Source organism: Aythya fuligula, chromosome 1 (assembly GCF_009819795.1).
Source record: "Aythya fuligula isolate bAytFul2 chromosome 1, bAytFul2.pri, whole genome shotgun sequence".
NCBI lineage: Eukaryota > Metazoa > Chordata > Aves > Anseriformes > Anatidae > Aythya > Aythya fuligula.
In genome coordinates this window covers 145,784,775-145,802,920 of record NC_045559.1, presented here as the reverse complement: position 1 = coordinate 145,802,920, position 18,146 = coordinate 145,784,775, and the positions used below count along the sequence as shown (strand labels likewise).

The 18,146-nt window shown below is 38.4% G+C and overlaps 1 protein-coding gene across 1 annotated transcript in view; it reads right to left on the bottom strand.

Moving 5' to 3' along the window:
• COL4A2 (collagen type IV alpha 2 chain) overlaps nucleotides 1–18,146 on the bottom strand; it is a 134,980-nt gene that overhangs the window by 23,751 nt on the left and 93,083 nt on the right. Inside the window, exons 12-26 of the mRNA XM_032185311.1 lie at nucleotides 17,919–17,993; nucleotides 16,756–16,800; nucleotides 15,491–15,550; nucleotides 14,634–14,678; nucleotides 12,004–12,057; nucleotides 11,662–11,728; nucleotides 10,749–10,850; nucleotides 10,191–10,346; nucleotides 8,496–8,588; nucleotides 8,034–8,200; nucleotides 5,905–5,977; nucleotides 5,713–5,819; nucleotides 4,392–4,593; nucleotides 3,566–3,625; nucleotides 2,727–2,789 (exon numbers count right to left, since the gene is read on the bottom strand). Of these exons, the coding sequence (XP_032041202.1) occupies nucleotides 2,727–2,789; nucleotides 3,566–3,625; nucleotides 4,392–4,593; nucleotides 5,713–5,819; nucleotides 5,905–5,977; nucleotides 8,034–8,200; nucleotides 8,496–8,588; nucleotides 10,191–10,346; nucleotides 10,749–10,850; nucleotides 11,662–11,728; nucleotides 12,004–12,057; nucleotides 14,634–14,678; nucleotides 15,491–15,550; nucleotides 16,756–16,800; nucleotides 17,919–17,993 (1,369 nt within the window). The remainder of the gene's footprint in view (nucleotides 1–2,726; nucleotides 2,790–3,565; nucleotides 3,626–4,391; nucleotides 4,594–5,712; nucleotides 5,820–5,904; nucleotides 5,978–8,033; nucleotides 8,201–8,495; nucleotides 8,589–10,190; nucleotides 10,347–10,748; nucleotides 10,851–11,661; nucleotides 11,729–12,003; nucleotides 12,058–14,633; nucleotides 14,679–15,490; nucleotides 15,551–16,755; nucleotides 16,801–17,918; nucleotides 17,994–18,146) is intronic.

The window sequence follows — 18,146 nt, the reverse complement described above, 5'->3', positions numbered from 1 at the left end:
TAAAACTATTATTTGTGTTTTTTTTTTTATTTTTTATTTTTTCCCAAGCAATAATTTTATTACATGACTCTTGTTAATTAATTGTATTCCAAGATCCAGACATTTGGTGAAGTTCCTTCAAAATAATTCCTGGGGAATGCCTTCTTTCTCTCCCCTCCCTAGCTCCTTGAACTCTTTAAGTTCTCAGCTGAGGATTGAAGGTCAGGAACATGCTTTAACCTTTTAAGTGTTGTTGCTTAGCATCATCATGAATTACAACTCATTTATTTATTACACTGAAAGTAATAAATACTCAAACTATGACAAAACAAGGAAAATATCACTTGAATTTTGGTATTTCTTTCCACTTTAGTTTTCTGGATTTCTGATCTAACCATTGATTTTTGCATTTTTAGCTGGTTTGTGTGTATGTATGTGTGAAGCAGAGAAGGAAACCTTTCGAAAGCCAGAATTGAAAAGCACATAAAGCCTACGCAGTGTGAAAAGTATTTTCCCAGTGCAGTACAGGACTATTGTTCTCTCTCTTATATGAACAATAACTTCTCAGAAAGCAATTTAAAAGAAAATCCTAGGCTTTCAGGTCTCAATGAAAAATTCTAACATGTCTCTTATCCAAATGGCATCTTCAACTTGTTTCCCATCTGTAATAACTGACTTTCATTTATTCTGCTCATTATTGTTCTAATTAAAAAGCCATGCTAGAGAAAGAAGGCAGCAGATGGAGAATGCATCCGCTGCTAACATGTATTTCAGTAATTCAATATATGATGCTATCTGGTGTTAACATTGTGCCAAACAGCAGTAAGAAAAGTTTTTATTTTAGAACAATGTTTAATTTGCAAGCATTTTATCTGTATGTTTGAAACAGAAAACTTAAGCATCTTATTCAACAGCAGTTATGTAGGTCCTGAGACTACTGAATACGAGGATGTAACTTAGGATAAACTGTGCGTGTTGCCAGGAATTTCAAAGAAACACAATAACATGAGGGTGTGAGACTATAGAGATGACTTTTTGCTTGATATACTGTCATCAACAACTAGGACACTGAGAGACTTGATTGTTTATAGCTGAGCTCCATCCTGGCTGAAAAGAAGGCAGGAAGTCTTGAGGACAAAACCACAACAACCTAAGCAGAGAATGAAAGTGCTGTAAAGGTGTTGGTGCTTTTGTCAATATGGAGAATGTGGGCAGGAATTATGCCCTAGGAAATCAGACCAACACAGCTACAGTGACAAGAAACTGAAAAGACGTAAAATGTGTCCTGTACCTCTGAGTTTTCCAATTCCAGACCTACCTCCAGTTGAAAGAAAGAGAATGCAGCAGAGTTCTGCATTCTGATCAGCAAGGGCCTTTTTCCAGTTTTTGGAGGGCAGGAAGGCAAAATAAATCTTAAAGTTCATAAAACATATACATTGATGAAGATAGATTTGTTAAAGAGCTAACCGAAGCTACAAAACATAAACCACACAAATCTGTGATTGCAGCATCACCTGCATGCAGCACTCTTAGAGCTAGCAGTCTGACTGCATTCACTGAAAGAAAAAAAAACTGCCAAGTTCATATGAAGGAAAGAAGAAACAAATAATCCTACTTAGAAAGAAGTTACAAAGATGGCAAGGAAAACAACATTCAGAAACATAGATCCTAATGCCAAACTAAAGGCATTAGGACTAAGGTAACACAAATCAGAGATAGTCATCATCTTTCAATAGAGATAAACCATTCCCTTTTAAGATCAATGAATTTGTTATAAATCAATCCATGCATGCCATAATAAACCTTGTGCTGGGAAAAAAAGAAGTTGATCTTAAATGTTATAGTCCAGATCTCTGATATTGCCTGAAGCACAGAGGGAACGGTTCAGAAATGGGTACATCAAGAATTTTACATTTCCCAAACTCTGAATAACCCAGAGATTTATTTATTTATTTATTGGTCAGCTGGTGATAGAATTATTTACTAAAAAAAACAGCTTTATTGCTTAGGCTGTAAGTGTATAAACTTACAGGAACTTATAGTTTGTGGTGCTGGTCAGAAATTCCCTCTTCAAGGTTAATGGTTATGATTGCTCCTCACAACTTCTCTGTGGTTCTCTCAGTTCCCATCTCACATAGTCCTTCAAACCCTGTCCCCATGCCCTCTTTGTTTTGGAAAGTGGTGGGGAACCTGCAGTGCTGTGAAGGCCCAGGATCACCAGATGGTCCTTCTGGGCTTGGTTGTAGACCAGCTCTGCAAGGAAGGCACGTGGTGCACCAGATAGGGCAACTGCATTGCATCAATCTGGCCCATTGCACCAAGCCACATTAAAGAGATTAGGCTCACCCTTGCAGAAGGGACTCTGTATATCTCACGAGGAACAGTAAGAAGCTGTCACAGTCCTTCATTGCAACTTGTGAGGTGCCCAGTCATCTTGGAGAGACCTCAATACACTCTCTACCAATATACTTGTATATTTTCTCTCTTGACTTACTTGCACATGCAGAACAGCTTTTTGCTTTTTGTTTCATGTCTGACACTCATTAACACAGGCAGAATTAGTTTAGGAATGGTGCAGCCACCAGGGCTGTGTGCTGCTTAGAACCCTCTGCCTGCTTCAGGTCAGTACTTCCCTCCACTGCCATTTCTAAACTTTAACTTCTTAAACTTCTGACTTTAACAGGTTTGGCAAGATCTCCCTCATAACGTAGTGTATATGGGAAAAAAAGGTGAAGGCAAAGCATTACCTGTGGCTCCTGGCAGTCCTGGCTTGCCTTGGGACCCCTTTGGTGGCCTTACACAGCCCCCACCTGCAAAGAAAGATGGTTAGTCACACCATGCGTGCTCACATGCTGCCTCTCACCAGCTCTGTGCCTACAGTTCAGACAACATTGTTAAAGCAGGTGAATGAAATTAACAGGCAAAAGCCTAATTTTGTAAGTTTTATTCTTCATTAAAAAGAAAACAACAACAACAAAACATTGGTTATAGGTGGCATTTTCCGGGTGGCACTCAAGCTGAGCTCCATCCCAATAATCAGCCCAGCCTATTTTACAGAGGCTATGGTAACTGCTCTTGTCAGGCTGTCATGGGAAAGCTATTTCAGGACACCTGACTTACCAGAATAAGAGAGACACTTTGTTTGCCTGCTAGCAATTTGTACCCCTGAATAAACCAAGTCAATTTCTGGTACAACTGAAGGTTCTTTAAACATAAAATTGCACTAAAACTCATTACTCAAAGTTCTTCAGAAAAGTTTCTTAAATTCCCTTTGGTAATTCATTTCTGGGATTGTTGCCATATATTGCATAGTAATCATTATTTTATCTCAATAAACACTCAGGAAAAATGAAACAAGGAACTTCTGGATGGTGAAGGTAAAACTGCAAGAATTTTAGAATATTTTCAATTTGATTCAATTACTTTTGAGCTACATACTCTATATGCACGGTTATTTGTGACCTGAACTTCAAAAAGTTTTCAATTAAGAGTATCCAAACCAGTCATCAGAAAGAACTTATCCAGCTTTAAGAGTTCCATAAGACTAAATATGGAAATACATTCAAGCCATTTGTATGTTCAGTACCTGACCATATTGGTTCAGTTCCGTCTCCTCTAGAAAAGTCTTCAATGACCTGCCCACAGTCTACAAGCAAAGAATGGGAAAGGATAGTTATCATTTAAAAGTGGAAAATCCTAAAACACTCTCATTTCTAAACAAAATGTATATTATAACATCATATAAAGTGTTCTCTTATGTATTATGCATTGGAGAAGCTACTTAAAGCCTATTTGCTATAAAACACTGAAACTCTCTGTCCATATATTAGTTAGAACTAGGCTTGCAACCTAAATTTTCAAATTTTCAAATTAGGAGCCTATATATCCCAAGCAACATATAGGGTTGGCAGGTTCCTGCTGAGGCTTTCATATTCTGCTGAACAACCTGAAGCCAAACAAAAATACTCCAAGTCTGAGCTTTTGGGAACATGAGAGGCTCAGAAAGTTGTGAAGATACTACAAAGAGCTCTGAGGGAAAAATACGTGATTTTCTCTGCTCAAATAAAAGATGAGGTTGGATGGGGTAGACCAGACAAAACCCCCTGTGAGTAATCTAAAGGCAGTACATTGCTGCATTGCCTCCAGCTGTTCAAGACACAAAAGACTACTTGCTGACACAAATATATTCACTTATGCTGTTTCAATACTCTAATTGAAACCAATAAAACTACTGGGACTTCTGAAGTGTGTTTTTTTTTTTTTTTTTTTAAGATTTCTGGACAACTAATATAAGCAATCCCTTTTCCTCCATATAATCCTCCACCAAATGCTAACTTTTCAACACTGGTGCCACACACAATTTAGTAGTGATCTTCCACGGATTTGATACGAGACAGAGTCATCTTTCTTACCTAGTTGGCCAGGCTCTCCTGGTGGACCGGGCAGACCTGGAGGTCCAGGGCTTCCGTCTGTTCCATGGTCACCTGGAGGACCACGGTACCCTTTTGGACCAACAAATCCTTCACCTGGAAGACCCGTTTCTCCTGGAAAGCCCTTTGGGCCTAATTCGCCTGGATAACCAGGATCGCCTGGGAAGCCCCTGATAGTATCACCCTGTGGGAAGTGAATAGAGGTGATCACTCCTAACTTTGCTGAGAAACAAACAAAAATCAAACATAAAGTTCTCTCATGAATAACATCTTACAGACAGCTATTCCTCCTGAATTGCATCCCAGCTCTTTATATCAACATTGCAAATAAAACATATTTGAAATTATCAGACATTAATTTAGACCCCGCAACACCAAGGGCATAAGAGAAACTCTCTTAGAAGGAGCATTGCCCTAAAAATGATGGCCAATGAAGAGCATTTGGACAACATGTGTCACTGCTGTGGACAGCCTTACTGCCCTTTCTGAAATGCCCTGAGTAGATCTGGGGGAAACTACATGCATCACTAAAGATGAATTAGGTTTAGTTCTGATGTGGCATTTAGTTCGTACATCTTGAGAGGTGCTGACATAAAACTGTGCTCAAATGGGTTGGTTCTTCTTGTTCTGCTACTGTAGTGATGTCACTGCAATGCTGAATCTACATCTTTAAAACATCACTGGGAAATGTTTCCATTCACAGAAGTAATGAAAGTACCATTTTCACTGGCAGTATAACCCACCGTGGTCCGTATTGGATGAAATGGCTCTAGCTCATCCTCAGATATGAGGCAAGAGCATCCCAGTGGTCCAAAACATTTGTGAGATGAGTCACTCTTCTTTTGCCTACAGACGGATCTTAGAAGACCAACTGAGACTACGTGTCTAACTGCTTGATGGCTACAATTACTTAGATGAGGTGCTACCAAGTGCATATATGACAACATGACCTATGTTTTGAGGATGTAAAATTGTACTGATTATTGCTTTCAACTCCCTCAAATCAAATTGTCACACAGAATGGCTTACACAATGCTGGATAACAATAAACTGCTAATTATCACAAGTTAACCTCTAATACCAAATTGGCCTAAATGGGTTATATATTACTACATGTACTTATTTGCTTAAATAAAACAGAAATAAAAGTGAAAGGTAGCTCAAAAAAACCCTGAGGATAAGATCAATATTTGATATATCAATAACTAGCACAGCCAGTTTAGTTATGTATCTTTATGTGTGTGTGAAGGACAGCCTGGTAATCTGCTCAGAATGAAATGCATTAGTAATTAAGTGTACTTACCGGAAGGCCAGGCTGTCCCGGTAAACCATCTAATCCATCTCTGCCTGGAAAACCATCTCCCCCTCTGACACCAGGAAGCCCAGGGTCTCCTCGGATTCCTTTGGTGCCTAAAGTAGACCTTTCATTTTAAGACTGCTCTCTCATGAAAGGTATAAATAATGCAAAATAATGTGACATGAACTTTTACTCTACCTTTAGTAGTTATGTAAAAAGAGTCTCCCTTTTGTCCTTTTGGTCCTGGAAATCCTTCTTGACCTGACGATCCCTGATGTTACACACAATGAAAAAAACACACAAAAGAAACAGGAATTCTTAAAGAATAAGTATACATACTTGTATTCCCACTGTTCTACTTAAAAACTTGTTAAAAAAAAAAACAAAACAAAACCAAAAAAACACCACCAACCCTCCTTAAATTTCACTGCTTTTCTGTTACTCTCCGTGTATGGTTTCCTCTCCAGTAATCCCACTCTAGTGCCTGAATCTTTATTAACATGTGCTAACTAGGACCGAGGTCTGTGTGGCATGGTGGGGTGCTTCTGCATGAGGATGTCATTGGAAGACCTGTGGGTTTTCATACATTCGAGTCCTGTAGATGACTGCAACTGGAGAACTGCATCAGTACTTCATCAGTCATTTTTCCCTATCTTCCTTTTACTGAATTTCAAGGCAGACACTGAATGAAGGGAATTCCTGGTGCATTTATTTTTTGTTTGAAATATTCCTTTGCCATAAATTACTTAATATGATATCTTTTGCATCACTGTCTTTTACTGACATTCTCCAATCTTCTCTGAAAAAAAAAAAAGCATGGTGGAAAAAGCATTGGTGAAAAGCATGTGTGGAAACTGTATCTCAGCTGCAGGTCATCTCAAGAATACAGGTTCACACTTCTGTAAGTCTAGAAGGGGAGAGTAAATTTGAGCAAAAGGATCCTGCTTTACCTGTCTGTATTTTCTAGCTGTGGTGGACAGTGAAGCCCCATGTAGAGATGCTTCTTTTGAACATTGCTTTATATAGGCCAAAAGAAATATTAGGAACTTAATATGATGCTGAATTATGTCATTGACTATATAACTGCAGAAATTTTCAGCAATAACACTGCATTAATAGTATGATGTTCACTTTGCTATTTTTTGCTTTCAACGTTTAGATGTGCATAATGCAATTTGGCACATAACGTGTATTTGAAATGGTTTACAGCTGTTCCTAATTTCTCTTTCTCTACAGAAAAGAATGCCCATGGGTTGGGATAAAATTTTATTTTCATTAAATTGACAAAGATCTGATCTAAATGAAATGTATTTATTATCTGTACACAAAATTTACTGAACAAGCTCAAAGAATTATGAAGTCACTTCTGTCTAAGAATATGGACCAAAAATAGCTAAGGTAACTTGTTTTATGTTGAATTTGTTGCAAACCAAAAACTGAGATAAAGTGCTTTCCCGCTGGATGATATTTTGCTATAATATAACATGTCTGTGTATGTCTTAATTCTATAGAATTCTGTGTCTTAAACTCTGGAATTCTGGGATTTCTGGAACAGAAATCATTCATTACAAAGGCAAAAAATCTTGCAAATATGAAAAATTTAACCAAAGTTCCAACACTGAATGTTTCAAAAATACTTTTGCCTTTTTTTTTTTTTTTCACAATTCAAAGAAAATAAAAATTTTCATAAAAGTATTTTGAATTTTTGGAAAAAAAGTTTGTAACTTTTTTTTTTTTTTTTTTTTTTTTACAACAACAATCAAGCCAATGTTTATTTTATTTTAATTCTAAAAAAAAAAAAAACCCACCAAAATCTAGATAGTTGCAAGTGAGTTTGGTTTATGTTCAGAAAGCCAAAAGCACTAACTGAAAGTACTACATTATTATTATTAGCAAAGCACTCTTTTCAGGGCTGTTGACAGTGTTGTTTAGGAAGACTGTGTGCATTTATAAACAGGAACCTTACATTTAATCAGTTTGACATATGCATCTTATTAGAAACAATTTGAAGGGACTACTGAAATTGTTACCCTTCTGGCCAGATCATAATTGGTACTACAGCTGCTTTAAAGTGTTTTGCTGAAACAGCTTTGTTTAAATGGAAAATATATTTTGGATTTTGTGGAAATCTTTTGCTCTTCTCAAGATACTCCATTTTCATCCTCATCCCAGCATCTTTTGGCTTTCAGTATTTTGTAGCAATCTGAAAACAATTGAGGTGGTACAGAAAAAACTACTTTTCATCGTTATTTTTTTCCTGTGGAGAATAGCTGTTTTTAATTTTTCAGTAGGCATAAAAAACTGCATCAAAGAAACAAATATCTCACTTTTGCTCCAGGGTAGCCAGGAATACCATGTGGACCTTGATCACCAGGTTCTCCTTTTCTCCCTGGCTGGCCAGGGGTTCCTGGAAAACCAGGTGGGCCAGGGGGGCCAGTGGAGCCCCTTCTGAGTTCTTCACCCAGAAGGCATTTACTGCAATCCCCTTCTTCACCTAAGGACATGTATTGGAAAGAGAAGAAAGAACACTCTGTCACAACAAATACACTTTCAGCTGTACCCATTATATATATATATATACTTGAAAACACTTGAGCAGTTTATCAAATACTTGAGAAAAGTGCTTATTTTTTCTTATAAGACACTAACAACTTTACTTGTTGTGTTATCCTCAGATCATATGCATCACTCCCTGAGTCATAATTCAACTTAACTCAAACTGAATACGAAGGGAGTTTTACACAAAGAATAACAGTAGAGCATCTTTATAGTTATGTATTATAAACTACCTTTGGGTCCTTTTTGTCCTCTTGGCCCAGGGTAACCTTGTGTGCCAGGTCTACCTGGTGTCCCTTCCCGTCCTTTTAATCCAAAGAGAGAACCTACAAGTTTAATCGAATAAAAAGATAAGTTAATGTATTTTAGATTTACTTTTCCTGTTTCCTCCCTCTTCAAGCTGGACTGCATCTGCCTTTTTTTCTGTAACCCTTAATGTCATTGTCTAACCCAGCTTGTTATTTTTGTTGTCTTGTCTTTTTGCTTGTCTCTGCATTCCTCAGTCCTGCTTGCTTTCATCTGCTTGCAAAGAATCCGCCTTTGGTATTGCTCAGCATGGACAGTCCCACCTAGACCAGCTTTGTCAGGCTTTTTGTCCCTCTGGCCATGACTGCACTGCATGGCTGGAGCACTCCAGTGACCAGGAACTGGCTGGAGCACATGTATTTGCTTGGCTGGAGACCAGCATGAGGGGTTCAGGGAATGTATATGCTCCGACCTCATTTCAGCATGGTTACAGGACATGGCCTTGACACACACACAGCCCCAGGACCCAGGTCTTCTATCACAGACCTTGTAACTTCTTCCCAGCCCCCTACTCCTCATTGCTTCTTCTGTTATGGTGGATGATTCTTTCAATTCTTTGGTCTCTTACACCCCAAATTCCTTTGCTTTTATCTCTCAGCACAACATACTTTGCAGTACCACAGACCAATGGATTACTTCCTGCAATCCTTTTCTCCACTTCCACTCCTGCACTGCAGTGTGGTGCTTTTCACTCAATCTCAGTCAGAAGTGGCCTCTGGAGACCACCTGGTACCTTCTTCTCAAAGCAGGCCCAGCTTCAAAATCAGAGCAGGTTGCTCAGGGCCTTGTTCAGCTGAGTACCTCCAAAGCTGAAGCATCTATACAACCTCTCTGGGCAACCTGTTCCAGCAGTTGACCACCCTGAAGGTGGAAAAGGATTTCATAATATCTACGCAGAATTTCCCCTGTTGTAACTCATGACATTTGCTTATTGCCCTGTCACTTATATTCTTGGTGTGTCTGGTTCCATTTTCACTGTGACCTCCTAAGAGGTACAGGAAGATAGCAGTAAGATTTCCCCTTAGCTTTCTCTTCTCTAGGCTAAGGGAGAAATCCGGTTCTTTTAGCCGCTCCTTCTATCTCACAAGCTTTAGCTCCCTAAACATCTTGTTCATCCTTCATAAGACTCCCTTTACTATGTTAGTATCTTTCTTGTGCTGGGGAAGATGAAAAAACAAACTTTTCCAGAACTTCTCATTTTAACTTCTGTTTGCTAAACTTATTATTTACAGTGTTCTCCATTCCAGACCCTTTCCAATCTACCTCTTATCTCTTGCACACTTACTGGGACACTCTTCCCAGAATACTGGCACATATCTTTTGTTTGAAATTTCATCTGTGAAAATTATTTTTACCTGAGCAGAATGCAGGTTTAAGCATGTCCATATCCCTCCACCAGCCCCAAACAGACCTCCTTTTCAAATTTTGCCAGGAATGTCTAAAAATCATGCAAGCCTTTCTTTCATCAATGCCCCTACAACGCTTCTACCCTATGTGTCTCCCTACCACCCATTTTGTTTCATTCCCTCAACCTACTTTTTCACTTTGCTTTGCCAACAACTATCTTTAAGATAAGCAATGGTGTTCCCATGAGTTCTCCTCACCTCTCTTCTTGCACTTACCGGGAGTTCCAGCAGGACCAGGAGGACCACGCTGCCCTGGTTCACCGTGCCTACCTGGTGACCCAGGTGGGCCTGACTGATAAGCAGGAGATCCTAATTCACCTTTTTCACCTTTTGGTCCCATTTCTCCAGGTAAGCCTGGCTTATCCCCATCTCCTGAAAGAGAAGCAGAATTGTTCAGAACTCAGAAAAATTTCTTAACAATGCTGCACAAGGATCTGTAATGTAACAGAAAAGACAGTTCATGCAAACTGCATGTAGCACTCAAGGAAAAATGGAGACATTTAGTGCACAGCAAAAATGGCAACCACACTTTTCACTTGAGCAAATCAATAGCAGGTCCTGAAGCAAGGCTCTGTCATCATCTCTACTTCAGTTGTTTTGCCAGAGTCCCCCTGGGCTAAAGCATGAACACAAAACACACCTCACAGTTAGTTATCTACTACTCTGCACCACGTATTTCACCAAGTGCACATGTGTTTTCTCCACCTCAATCCTGTACCAGTTAAAATTTGCTATAAAGTGTAGTTGTTGGAACAACTGTTATTGAGGTATTACCATCAGAGAATCCAGGAAGACCAGGCAGCCCACGATCTCCTTGCTCTCCTGGTTCTCCCTGTAGTCCAGAAGCACCTGGAAAGCCTGGTTCACCTCTTGTACCTGAAAAACACCCCCAGTTCCACAAAACACATTAGTGTGATGCTGTTTGTGACCATAAACGCTGACTTGTGGTACACTGCAGATGTCCCAGTTTACTGAAATTCTCAAAATATTAAAGTTTTGAGAATAAAAACAAACTTTTATTTTGTTTTGTTTTGAGAAAAAAAAAAAAGAAGAAACTTCCTTTCCCTGGAAGTTCTGGTCTTTGCGAACTTTTATCACTTGATGTGGTTCTAGTCTGGTCACCCTGAGCCAACACAGCTCGGCACAACAGGTAACAGTGGGCAAAACAAGCCTACTGAAAGGATCACTGAAGATATTTATGACCCAAAGGAAAAAGACAAGTCCTCTTCTATTCCTCAAAGATTCTATTTTTTTTTCTTAGCTTTTTTTTTTTTTTTTTTTTTTTAAACATTAGATTAGATGAATGAGCTGTCAGTGCTGCATTTTATCCAGAGAGTCTGAAAAAGGATACAGGACACAGACTCTCCATTTCTTCCTTTCACTGGACAACAGTCACACTCTTTTATTGTTTTAATTAATTAATTAATTAATTGATTTTCTCTGTGGACTCAGGAATGCATGGATGCCTTTTGTATAGCAATCCAGCTTCAGCAGGAAAGACGAAAAAGCCACCTTGTCTGCAAAAAGGTGATTAGTGATCTCTCTTGGAAGGAAATTCTACCTTCTGGAATAGCTTAGCAAACCAAAGTTTCTGAAGGAGTTGAATTCTCAGTCTTTCATTCTTTTGATCTGTGTAGCAAGTGGTAAAACATGGCTAAGATAAGCAACCTAAGCAAAAGAGACCTACCTTTTCTTGGAATGGGGTACGGAACATAGACAGGTGGTCCAGGAGGACCCATCTCGCCCTGCTCTCCCTGTTAACAGAAGTTGAAGCATTGCATTTAAGCACGCTATTCTAAAGATTTTCTTTTAATATTGAAACAAAAGCCCAAGAAACACACAAACACACAAAAACAACTTTCAAAAACACTACAGAAACTTTTAAGAAATCTGAGACATTTCAAGTTAGCAAACAATGTGACTAGTTCAACAGTGCAAACAAACTCTTTGACTGTTGTTACATCACAGAGAAGAAAAACAAAAAATACGTCTAGTTTATGCCTTCTAGCAAATGAAATTAAAGCAGTACCTTGGCACCTCTAGGACCGTATCCACCTGGTAGGCCATCAGGTCCTGAAAAACCCTGTAATACACATAAAAAGGGTTGACTTTTCCTTTAGCAGAGAGACAATAAAATTATTTGGTCTGCAGCAGCTGGCTTCCCCTGATGTTACCGTGAAAATTATGCAATAGAGCTGAACAGTTTGCTTCCTGGTGTGTATCAATTCAGGTTATACTATTAAGTCTCTTTGTGCTTTAATGTTCCATCCATTAGACCAAACCTAGCTCCCATCAAAGGCCAGAGGAACTTGCTGTGGCACAGGTTCTGGCAACGGTGCAGAGGGATGGAGCAACTACACTTGCACCATCCCCTTGGACACTGCAGGGTGGGAGAGTAGAAGGAGGATGTCCTCAGTGCTGGTCAACCCTGAGGACCATGGACCAGACAGACAGAACATGCCAAACTGTTTCACCAAAACTAAATGAGTCTGAATCATGATGAGTGCACTTCACTGGAATGCAAACAGCAAGCAACAAAATAGCATGAAGTGCACAGGTCCTCTTTGCTGTTTTCCAAGCAGACGTAGTTGGTTTGGCCAAAGAGAAGTCCCCCAGCTCAAAGAGAAGAACTTGGGACCACCCCTGAACATGCCTTATTCTACCTCTCCTACCCTCAGGCAAGCTGTGTCCTAGAGAAATTTTCTATCCCCACCTGCCACAGAAAACATTTCAGTATCTAAGGTCCTACCCACTTCACTCACTTAAAATGGTCGAAACTCGAAGTGTGTGTATTAAAACACGTGGCAAAACACAACACATCCAATCAAAAGGACATATTTCAGCTGCTGGAGGTGCACAAGGAAGAGTGCAGATTTCAGTGATGCAGATACAGAAGAGGTCAGAACCTGTATATTGTACTCAGTTTCTTAAAAACCTTTGTTCTCTATAGAAAACATTGATAGGTACTCAGTAAAAGAACTGGGGTTAAAAAGGTGAGCTTTTAGTAGAAAACAGTGGCCAGATCCTCAACTGATATCAACTAAAGCAGTTTCACTGAAGCCAGTAGATTTGTAAAATTCACAATAGTTAGATTATTACCCAGCATTTTTAAAACAGCATCTCCTAATTTTCATAATCGGAACAGCTCCTACATGGAGCATTAATTTTTATAGCATGCTCTAAAAGATATTTACACAATTCCACCGCTCTCAGCAAGACACCATGAACTGAACCATAGGCATCAAGGACCTTTCTGTAATGGCAACTATACTGCAAGCTATCAGAAAAGCAGCATTAAGTATCAGGTGTAAAATCTCTTTACGCTAGGTGGAGCTGGTGGTCTAGAAGTGAAGCCAGCAGCTTCCTAATTAACCAATGCTTCATATAATGTGGGCAGGCAAGGCAACTATCCTCTCTGAAGAATCAAATCATTCAAAAAACAACAAAGAGGGTATTATTGTCAATCGCAAACCAACCAGCCTATTCATAGAATCACAGAATCATTCATGTTGGAATAGACCTCTGAGATCATCTAGTCTAACCTTTAACCTAGTATTGACAAGTCTACTGCTTAACTATGCTAATTAGTACTGCAGCTACACGTTTCTTGAAGACCTCCAAGGATAGTGACTCAAGCACTTTCCTGGGCAGCCTGTTCCAATGACGCACATCTCTTTCAGTAAAGAAATTTCTCCTAATATCCAACCTAAAAAAAAACAAACATAAGAACTATTCCTTTCCATGCATGTCCAAACCAATGTACATTTCACTAAAATTGTTGCCAAAATTTACTTTCAATAAAGGGAAGCCATTGACCATTTCTGACCAAAGTGGGAACCTAAGTTGAGGTCAATCATTTGGCTTTAATGGCTTTTGCATCACTCTCTCCACACATGTATTACTGCCACACCACCAAGTTTTGTGATCAACTGAATACTTGCACAACAGTTACTTTTATTGCTTCATGTGCTTTACGTCCCATGTGTTTCATGTTATTATTGTTTTACCTTGGTGGCAGGACAAATTCATAAACCTATTAAAGATAGAGAAGCAAAGTCATGCAGCTCATAGTTATTTGAATACTTCATGGAAGTGATTTCTAATGCTGACTGAAGAAGCCTTTTTCTGAGCATAAACAGAAAGTATGAGCTCTTACTTGTCTGACACAATGCTATTTTAAATATTTGGGTGTGTTTCCATGGGGACAGAGATTTAATGGTGCATTGGTGTATTTACCAGTTTCCTTCCTTTTTTTTTTTTTTTTTTTTTTTGATATCCAAGATGTAGCATAGACCACAGATCTCAACCATGTCTGTGTGTCTGCAGAAAGCTGTTCAAACTAGTAACTTTTTGCATCTAAGAAGAAAATTATAGAAATCATGGTAGCAGTAAAAGAAGAAATGAAAAAAACAATTCCCCACAGCACTTTTAAAATGTGGTCATGTAGAAATGGAAAAACGAACTTTAATTACAGGACCATTTTTTTCTCACTGATGAGTAAACTAACTGACACAAAATTACAATGATAGAAGAATCCAGATGATGCTTTCTAGACTACAGTTGGTGGAATTACAGGCAGAATTTGTCCTCTATAATTTACTTTTCAGACAGATTGTCTACATGTGTGTTGGAAACAACAGTCATGTATGCAATACTCACTCTTTCTCCAATGAGTCCTGGATAGCCATCGATACCAGGTAGTCCCTATGAAGGCACATTGAAATTAATAAATATAAGTAACATCATAATAAATCTTTTAAGAACCATTACTATTTCTTAGACAAAATAAGTCTGACAATTATTTCGAATCTCTAAAACTAACAGTCAGAGTTCAGATACTTTTCCAATGTGATTCACGTATGCTGCAAACACAAAAGATCTGAAATTTACTCTGGTATTAGATTTTTATCTTCTTTCTCTTAATCGGGAGATTACAAATCAACCATGAAGATTTTAAAGTCTCTGAGATTTTTAAAAAATATATGCTGAGTACTGTTCTTAGTCTGTTTAAGCACCTTAGAAACAGTGCTCCCAGAGAAACATCCATAGATGCTACAAAGTAGTAGGATTTATTTATTTATTTATTTATTTATTTATGTTTCTGGGGTAACTGGAGTCAAACTCGTGTTTGCTGAACACAGTTTGAAGAGAGCTAATGTGGAAATCGTAAAATTAAGACTATGCTGGGGATCAGGGGAGGAACGATCCTCCCCTGGGGAGATCCATGGGGATCGCGGTGAGCGAGCACAGCTTTGGGTGAGTGATGCATGACGTTTCCCCGTGAGGGTGTAGTCAAACCTGTGAGTCATGTGGGGCCCTCCTTCTGTTACCATTTCACAATGCCATTTTTCTTTTCCTGTACCAGGGATTTCAGAGCTGCCCATAACTTGGAAGACATGGGCTGAAGGGCTCTCATGTCTGTGGCTTGTTAACCTATGTTTTGCTCCTAAAGGCAAAGTCTCAGATTGGACTTGCACATTTAGCAATACTAATTTTACCTTTGAGGAGTGACTCACCCTTTGTCCTGCGAAGCCCGTTACCCCTTTTTCACCTCTTTCACCAGTGTATTGTATACCCTAGGAAACATTACATTCAGATAACATATTTCTACATAAAGTGCAAAAAAAAAAAAAAAAACCAAACAATTTTAATGGAAGCTAAACAGAAGGAAAAAAACATCATTGTAACACATGCATGATCTAATTATAGCTGCATGTGAAAGAACCAGTGTCTTTAAAGTAGAGTGCAACATGCTTGCTTCATTACAATAGCAGGATCAGGCTATTAGGCAGAGGACAGGGTTTCCCTTCTATCATCTCCTCCTTTATTTCTTTTATTTCTTTCTGTGACTCTGAAGAGAAGCCAAAGCAATTGTTCAGCTATACAACCAATTAAGCAACTCAGCGTATGTCCAAATTATAGCTTTAGAGAACTATTTGGCAAATACAGGCATGCTACTACTATTAAAAAAAAATAAAAAAAAAAAGGAGAAACATATCTGAAACATATCCCACTCTGCTACATCAAGATAAAATCTGTGGTTTTACTAATAGAGTCACAACAAAATTCTGCATGTATAAAATCTGACCATCAGCTAAAAATATGACTAGGAAGTGCATACGGAGGGCAGCAGGGCTTACACTGCAGGTTTCTGCCATAACCCATAACCTCATTGGGAAGTTAACCAGACTGTTTGAGAAAATAAAGCTCTGCAAAATACCCAGTGAGGCATCCCAAGTTGGTGAAGACTGTATTTTAAACCACTCTGGGAAGTAAAAAAGAACCACTCAATAGTAAAGCTATTTGGACAGACTAGAGTTTGCATGTGAGTTAATTAAACCACATTCAGTCAAATTCAGTTGACAGCTCTAAAAGACACAGCAACACATGGGATTATTCTCAGTCAACAGACCTATGAGACCAAAGGTTTGTATGTGCTGGGCAGCAGACTGAGAAGGATTGAGAACATTTCCTTACATACATATTTAATGGGATTTAATGTAATTTTTAACATAGCAGACCATCAGCAGTAAAGAGATTTATTAATAGTTATAGCTAAAATTAAAATAAAAGTGTGAGGGAAAATCTTATTTTGGTAAACCAGCAAGAAAAGAACAACAGATTATGCTGTGAAGTTCTTACACATCATGTTGTTTAGATTTCCTAAAGCATCAGAACTGGTGCCCCTATTTGTACTGCTCCATATTATACCATTTCAGTGAAGAATGCGCCAGTATTAACTCTGATATTGTTTGTCTTTGATGTTCTCCACTTGACTTACTGGTTGTCCAGGTTCCCCTTTTTGCCCTCGTTCTCCTCTTTCACCCTAAAAATGAAGAAAAAGTGTTCAGATATGTTAGGCATTCCCATTTACATTTTATTAACTTTTTTTAATGCAAAAATACAAATCTTTTTCAAAAAAAAAAATAAATTAGATTTTTTAAAAAAATCTATATATTTCATAGTTTTTCTGAAAATATTTCTAGGAATATGAACACTGTAGGATATTTCCAGGCTTGTTCATAAGATGCCTGGGTGATGAGTGCCTGGTTAATGCCTATAAATAAATCCACTTTCTTCAAGTTCTACCTATTGCTTATCTGTGAACTGTCTGATCAGATGTAAGAATTCCTCTTAGGATGAGAAAAATTGGAGCCTACTCATGATATTGTCTATATCTCTAAACTGACTACAAAGACTGTCCAGACAACTAGCTCACATCTTCCCTTAGTCATGGAAATTCCATCTTGACACCAAAGACATTTTTACATCTTTCAGTATCACACCAGTTTACTTATATTTCTGGAGCCACATGAACTTTGTAGCTTCAAACTCAGAACTGAAAACTACTGGTCTGGACATTGGTGCTCACCACAGAACATTCCTATATGAGGTATGACTATCTCTGCTCCCAGTAAGAAGCAACAGATGAGAATAAACTGTATCTTGCTGTAGAGGATTTCTCCAATACCTATGGAGAAGCCTTTACTATAAGTATACAAACATCTGCACCACAGAGATATGTTACATAAACATACACGACAATTCTGATTGCTTCCCTAAAATGTGCTTCTTACAGGAGGATGATTTAATTCATTATTATGGAAAATGAGATACTGAATGATTTCTCAGATGATATTTCTGGTTGTAAAATCAGAAGACATCAGTGACGACCAGTAGCTTCATACTTGGGTTTATTTAAACAAAAATAGCAAGTTTGCTATGATACCTCCAGTCTTACGTTGTGAGAAGTGCTTTCTCAACAGCCAACATAATAACAAAAGTACTTTATGATTCAAGCTGCAGGAAAGCAGCAGATTTGTCTTTTGACAAACTAATGTCTTCTACGTACTATATGTAAAAGCACATTTATCCAATATTTTAGTTTTGATAGTAGAGAGCTCTTAATTCCTCTCACATTTTGGGAAAATATTCTGTAGTTACCTTGTGTTTGTCAGAGGGGACACCTGTCAGTTCTTTTGTAGGAAGCCCGGGTGGACCTGGTGGACCTGGTGGTCCCTGCAGCGAAAACGTAAGGGTATGTTTACTAACAGTTACAATACCTTGTCAAGTTGTTGATCATCTCTGGCTGATGAATAGGATGAATGATGAGTAGAAAAAGAGGGATGCATATTTTCCCCTGCTAAGAATACAATTCTAAACCTCTAAATA